This window comes from Poecilia latipinna, unplaced genomic scaffold (genome assembly GCF_001443285.1).
Source record: "Poecilia latipinna isolate Pla-1442-1.1 unplaced genomic scaffold, P_latipinna-1.0 Scaffold4043, whole genome shotgun sequence".
Classification (NCBI taxonomy): domain Eukaryota; kingdom Metazoa; phylum Chordata; class Actinopteri; order Cyprinodontiformes; family Poeciliidae; genus Poecilia; species Poecilia latipinna.
Genome location: NW_015116659.1, coordinates 4,932 through 11,290, shown reverse-complemented (window position 1 = coordinate 11,290; position 6,359 = coordinate 4,932). Strand labels below are relative to the sequence as shown.

Here is a 6,359-nt window from a genome sequence, read left to right as displayed (position 1 = left end):
GTGACCGACTTGCAAGTCAGTCACTGCCTCCATGCATTGCATGGCAGGCACCTATTGTTCTACACCCAATAGAATGTCTCTTTATTATTTATTATTTATCTTTATTATTGCGCAGCAAGGCAGTTCATTAACATTAGCACAAACATTAGCATTTCACTGCCCCCCACTAGTGCACTGCCTTGCGCGCATTAGCATTAGCCTTTTACCTAAAATAACCTATTTGTTAAATTTCTTAATTATTTGCCATGTTTAGTATACTGAATGGAGTAAGTCAATGACAGAGAACATGCTAATGATGCCCCACATACTAGTCTTCATGCTAACATTAGCATGTTTTCAAATTTTAGTTTATGCATTAATTTTAACATACTGAATGGTACAAGTACAGCTTAGTCCACATGCTTCTGACTCTTCAGAGGTTATTGACTACACTGAAGCTTTCTTTAGCATTAATGCTAATTTTTAGCATCAGAACGCTGGGTGCAAACCGACGGGCACACTTTGGCAGGCCCCATTTACATTTCTTCAGGAATTTTCTAGTTCCAAATCTACAACACCTAGACTCTTCAAACTTGGACTAAATTATTCTGCTCTAATACTAGAATATTTGTGTTTGTGATTTGTGAAACCTTTTTCTGATTTGTGAAACTTCACTTAACAGACCCCTGCAAAAGATCTGTCCTTCCAACAGCCATCACCATCTACAATAACTCTTTGAAAAATTAATGAGTTACACCAACATTTTATTTCCCACTGGGATTAATAAAGTGGTTTTGAATTAGAATTGAATTTGAAAAAAAAACTGCATGGAACATATAAGAATAGTAACCTGATCTTTAGTGAAGTTTCACAAATCACATAAAGGTTTCACAAATCACAAACATGGTTTTAAATATTCTGCTATTAGAGCAGAATAATCCAGTCCAGGTTTGAAGTGTCTAGGTGTAGTAGTTTTTAAACTAGAGTTGATTATAGATGCGGAAAGTAGTGAAAAATTAAGTGGAATCGCCCTTTAGCTATTGGAAGCTAGAATTGGAAACCAACTTCAGCTTCGTCAAACGCCTCACGGCTGAGGCACCAGAGATCCTTGATGGAGACAGGACGCTTCACTCTAATGGACTTCAGCCAAAGGTGTCTACACTGGGGGGGTTCACTAACTTTTTCCTCAAGTATGAACACACATTTTCTGTTAAATGAATAAAAGGTTAAATCTTTTTTTTTTAACCAGGAATTCAATCCTTTCTTTTGTTCTTTCAGAGTGAATATTTTGTTTTGAGATGACTGGAATTCATTCAGTTCAACTTTAACATAATTTTGTTCACAGATACAGAAAAAGCGGCCCTGAATGTAGCTTTAAGCTAAAGCTAACTCGTACAGGTAGAAGTCACCTGAGACTCTTCGCTCCACTCTGCTCCTTCGTCCTCCTGCGGGCTTCCTCCTCCTCCGGGAGGCTGCTGCACTACCACAGGCTCCAGCTTTAGCGAAGTTATTTCTAATAAAAACCTAAACGAAGATAAAAAACCGTGAAGCTGACGAAGCTTCTTGTTAGCTGTTGCCCTAGCGACGTGTTTGAGATGGTGCGTTCAAGAGCCGTGAGACAAACTGTTCAGACAGCTGTACAAATAGGAAATATAAAAAAATGTTATTTATAATACGTATGTATACATATTTTAAATGTTTACATCTAAAATACATTCTTAAAAATATTCCATATCTGTGTCATAAATTTTTATTTTATACTTTTACATATGTGTTTATATATTTATATTTTTCGCTTTCAGAAGGTTCTTCCAGCCTTCAGCTCTTCCTCCCTCCAGGAAGCTGGAACTCCTCAGCCTGATAGAGAAATCTCTGACCCAATGGGAATGCTTCAACCTGGTCAGGTGACAGGAACTGACAAATCACAGCTGGACTCCTCTGGACCAGAACCCAGAAGAACCAGGTTTGCTCAGTGCACAGCAGGACACTGCAGAGTCCAACTGACCATGAAGGCACCACCACCACTCAGATGATTCAAGTGTTTATTAGACAGCAGAAGAATATATGCTCTGCGGGTCACCAGGTGTTCGGGGTCCGGATGCTCTTCAGCCTGGAACCAGGTCAAAGACAGGTCTGGTTAGAACAAGATGGGCTGGTCCGACAGAACCCTGAAGCTCTCTGTGACCTCTGACCTTCTCAGCAGGTCGTCTGTGGACGGCTGAACGCCTTCGCTGTCCTCAGAGCTGCTGGACTCCTCCTCCCGACTCTTCTTCTGCTGCTTCGCCTTGTGCTTCCTGTGTTTCTTCTTCTGCAGAAACAGAGAGAGAGAAGCTGAGGCGGGGCCCGCAGGAGCCGACGCCCTCTCTTCTTCATCTTCCTCTACCTTCTTCTCCTTCCTGTGTTTCTGCTGCTTCTTCTTCTGCTTCTTCTCTTTACTCCTCCTGCTGCTCCTCTGGTAGGCGGCGATGGCGCCTCCTGTGGCTGAACAGGAGAACAACAGGCAGACGTTTTAAAGGGGCAGTGTTCTGTTTTCCAGCACATAGTTCCGTTTTAGAACAACTATTTTACTGTCAGTTATAAAAATTCTTTATCAAATATTACTTCCTGTTTTAACATCATGAAATTGGGCCTCTGTCTCTTTAAGAAGCTCCTGCTCTTCCTGAAGCTCCGTCTCCAGGAAGACATCCAACATGGCTCCTCTATTAACCCTTTAATGTTTTTACCAGCGTTGCTCTGAGCAGCAACTACTGCAATAAGCTCAGCAGCTGTTTGCTAATTGCTGCTGGCTAGTCTGAAGGAGCTGAGAGGGGGAGGAGCTGTGCCTCGAAGGCGGGGCTAGGTCCACCCAGGCGTTTAGCAGCTGAATGGTTGCCATGGAGATTAAAGGATTTCTCACCGTCAGCTGCTGAAGGAGGCGGCAGCTTGGGTCCAAACTCCTCGTCTTCCTCCCGGCTTGGCATCTGGGAGGAAGAGGAACTGAGAGCCAGAGGCATGCTGGGAAAATCCACAGGGGACGAGAGGACAGGACCTGCAAGGCGGCTGGAGGACGAAGAGGAGGCAATGCCAAACAAATTCACCGGTTCTTCGTCTCCCTTTGCCTCCTCGTCTTCATCGCCGTCTTCCTCTGATGAAGAGGAGGACTTCTCCTCGGAGGAGCTGATGAAGATGGCTCTGAACAGATCCATAGGCGGCCGTTCTTCCTCCTCCTCCTCTTCCTCCTTGGCTGTGTACGGCTCTGCTGGCGGCCCCTGCAGGAGAAACAGAGGTTATGGTCCAGAACCAGGAGCAGAAGCAGAAACAGAAGCAGTCGGACCTGAGGAGGAGACGGGCGGTGATCTGGCGCCGGCCCGGAGGGTTTGGACCCGGCCTGGTTCTGGGTGTGGCCCGTCTCCTTGGAGATGTCCCACCTGGACTTTTTCTCCTCCAGAGGCTTTGGAGGAGCTGCAGAGCCACAGAAGGACAAAGTGTCGGCACCCTGTGAACTTGGACCCGGCCAAGAGCAGATCTGCTTGGCAGCATCATGCTGTGGGAAGACGGACTCAAAAACCTGACACTGGGGTCAAAGGTCAGGACATGGCCTAGTCAAACTCCAGACATGACTGGTGCCACAGCTGAAACCGGTGCTACTGGGTTCTGACCCTGCCACACTACGTCACAGAAAACCATTTGAGGCTTCCTGATGGATCAGTGCTGCATTCGGATCCAGAACCGGCTCTGAGGCGTCAGAGATCCGGTTCCAGACCGGCCGGACCCACCTGCCACCTCCTGGCGCTCCGAGACCGTCAGGAAGTCGAAGACGGAGAACTTGTCCCTTTTGACCTTCGGTAGCCCGACCAGGGCCGACCTGGGGACCAATGAGAGTCAGAGCTCAGCTCCAGTCTGGTTCTGGTCCGGTTCCAGTCTTTCTCTTACCCGGGATACGGGTCGGGGACGTTGAACCTCTTGCACAGCAGCCGGTCCGGATGCCACTCCAGAGTCTCTCTGGTCAGCTTCCCAAACGTCCTGCTAGCCGCCTGCTGGCCGTCGCCCTGGCAACCAGACAGAGCGGTGAGGGGGAAGAGGGCGAGGAAGAGGAGTTGAGGAAGAGCGGCGCCCTACCTGCTGGTCGCGGCCGGCGTCCCTGGCGTCCCCGGCGTCCGGCTGCTGGGCGCGGGTGAAGCGGGACGACAGCGAGGAGGAAGACGGCCGATACAAGATGGAGGCCCTGAGGAACTCCTCGCGCTCGCGGCCGCGCTCCCACTCCGTCATGGCCGGGTCCAGACTCTGCTCCAGGGCGCCTGCGGGACACGGGACCCGGTTCAGGCCGGGTCCGACTCAGAACCACCAGAACCTGCTGGCTGACTCAGGTCAACAGGTTCCCCAGGTAGCTGCGCTCGGTTCTGACATCACTTCCTCCTACCTGTGTCGCCCTGCTGCAGACGGCTCAGGTAGCGCTCATAGCGCGCCTGCTTCCCCGGCGTTTTCTCAAACGGCTTGAAGCTCTGCGAGGAAGAGGAGGAGGAAGAGGAGGAGCCTGTCCAGGCCGCCAGCGCCTCCTGCTGGAGGCCGGAGAGGGGCGGAGCCTGGGACGCGTCCTGGGAGGGCCTCTGGGCGACGGCGGTCCGGAGGCTGAGCAGGCGCTGGCGGTCCTCAGGTCGCAGCAGGTCCATGACAGAACCAGGTCCAGAACCAGAACCTGAACCGGGTCAGAGACGGGACGTTTACAGACCATCACACCCAACACAGGGCAACCGGAGGATGACATCACCATGACGTCACCCTGACCGTGTGACCCAGGGCAGATTGTAGTGAAAAATTTAAAGATGGCTACATGATTATGAGCGAATCGATGCATTAGTTTAATGATTCTCATGTAATGATCAATTCCTGCGAACGTCTCTGGCCTCGGTGGTAAATTGTTGCTTCGCTCCGTGTGTTTGGAGTCTGATCTGTAACCAAGCAGGTTACTGAATGAATGAAACTGTAGCCGAGTTCGGCTCCAGGCTCTGTCTACTGACTGCGTTCAGTCAGCAGAGACTTCGAATAAATACTGATTAGAATATATTCTGTCTCTGGCTCTTTGGGTTTGAAACAGTTTTTGTTAAAGAACATTTTCCACAACAAGATCTAGAGCACATAGATCTCCTGCAGCACTGCATCCTAGATGCTCAGTCAGAATGAAATCTGATGAGCTCCACTGATGCGCCAGCAAACCCAGGAAGTATTCACAGCCAGGAAGTATTCATATCCTGCTGGGGTTTACAGTGTTACTCATTTTAATGAACATTTCTGCATTTCTGTTTTTATTTTATAGTAAAAGTCTGTTAAGCGCATTAAAAATGTTACAGGAATAATCATTATTAAATATAGAGCTAATTAAATGTGGCCCATTGAGTGACAGCAGGACCTGGATCGGGTTCCTGACCCGGCTTTTCCTCACACACTGCAGAAACATTTCAACGCTGCAGCTCGCTCCTTTTTTCAGCACTTCTCAGGCTTTTAGGTTTTAATGTTTTCATTCATCAGAACTTTTATTTGCTCTCAGTTCATCTGATGTGGCCTGTGCTGCCCCCTGCTGGTTTTACAGGAGCGCTGCATGCCTCACCTTGCAGGGCGTCCTCTCCCAGCAGCGCCCCCCTCTGGCCAGAGTCCAGCTGGTGGCGGCCGCCCTGCTGAGCCTCCTCCTTCACCATGTGGCCCCTGGAGCTCCTGAGGGCCTCGGCCAGCGCCGGGCTGACCCCACACAGCCTGGACACGTCCACTGGAGGACGGAAGAAATGGACGGGACGGTAGTCTCTGGGGAGGTTTGGTGGAGGGAAGACCTGCGGAGGGACAGAGGAGTCAGGGGGAGTTTCCTCCACGAAGAGACGGCGGCAGGGTGCAGGCTGACCGTTTTCTGCTCCAGAGGCTTCTGTGCCAGAGTGAACCCGTCCAGGATCTTCCCCAGGTACGCCGCGTCTCTGGTTCTGTCTGCCAACAGAGTGAGAGCAGCAGCCATTTATATCACTGCTCATCATTTATAACGATTATCATTTATGAGTGGCACTTTGTGGACCTGCGGCGAGGACCCAGGCCTTCCTCTACGTGGGCCGTGTTTAACCCCTGCACCACCGCAGCGCCTCCATTTCTGTCTCCTCACCTGTCCTCCTGTCTCTTCACCTGTACTACTGTCTCCTCACCTGTCCTCCTGACTCCTCACCTGTCCTCCTGTCTCCTCACCTGTCCTCCTGTCTCTTCACCTGTCCTACTGTCTCCTCACCTGTCCTACTGTCTCCTCACCTGTCCTCCTCACCTGTCCTCTTGTCTCCTCACCTGTACTACTGTCTCCTCACCTGTACTACTGTCTCCTCACCTGTACTACTGTCTCCTCACCTGTACTACTGTCTCCTCACCTGTCCTCC

At 50.1% G+C, this 6,359-nt stretch overlaps 2 protein-coding genes across 2 annotated transcripts in view; both read right to left on the bottom strand.

Annotated features, from left to right (window-relative positions):
• LOC106942107 (WD repeat-containing protein 88) overlaps positions 1–1,602 on the bottom strand; it is an 11,682-nt gene extending 10,080 nt beyond the window's left edge. The window contains exon 1 of the mRNA XM_015025289.1: positions 1,389–1,602. The gene's annotated coding sequence lies outside the window, so the exon portion shown is untranslated. The remainder of the gene's footprint in view (positions 1–1,388) is intronic.
• A 402-nt stretch (positions 1,603–2,004) lies between these two features.
• The window catches only part of gpatch1 (G patch domain containing 1), a 9,252-nt gene continuing 4,897 nt past the window's right edge, over positions 2,005–6,359 (bottom strand). The window contains exons 4-14 of the mRNA XM_015025288.1: positions 5,849–5,928; positions 5,564–5,780; positions 4,379–4,654; positions 4,078–4,256; positions 3,892–4,007; positions 3,735–3,823; positions 3,293–3,420; positions 2,876–3,227; positions 2,363–2,460; positions 2,172–2,287; positions 2,005–2,089 (exon numbers count right to left, since the gene is read on the bottom strand). Of these exons, the coding sequence (XP_014880774.1) occupies positions 2,056–2,089; positions 2,172–2,287; positions 2,363–2,460; positions 2,876–3,227; positions 3,293–3,420; positions 3,735–3,823; positions 3,892–4,007; positions 4,078–4,256; positions 4,379–4,654; positions 5,564–5,780; positions 5,849–5,928 (1,685 nt within the window). The 3' untranslated portion in view covers positions 2,005–2,055. The remainder of the gene's footprint in view (positions 2,090–2,171; positions 2,288–2,362; positions 2,461–2,875; positions 3,228–3,292; positions 3,421–3,734; positions 3,824–3,891; positions 4,008–4,077; positions 4,257–4,378; positions 4,655–5,563; positions 5,781–5,848; positions 5,929–6,359) is intronic.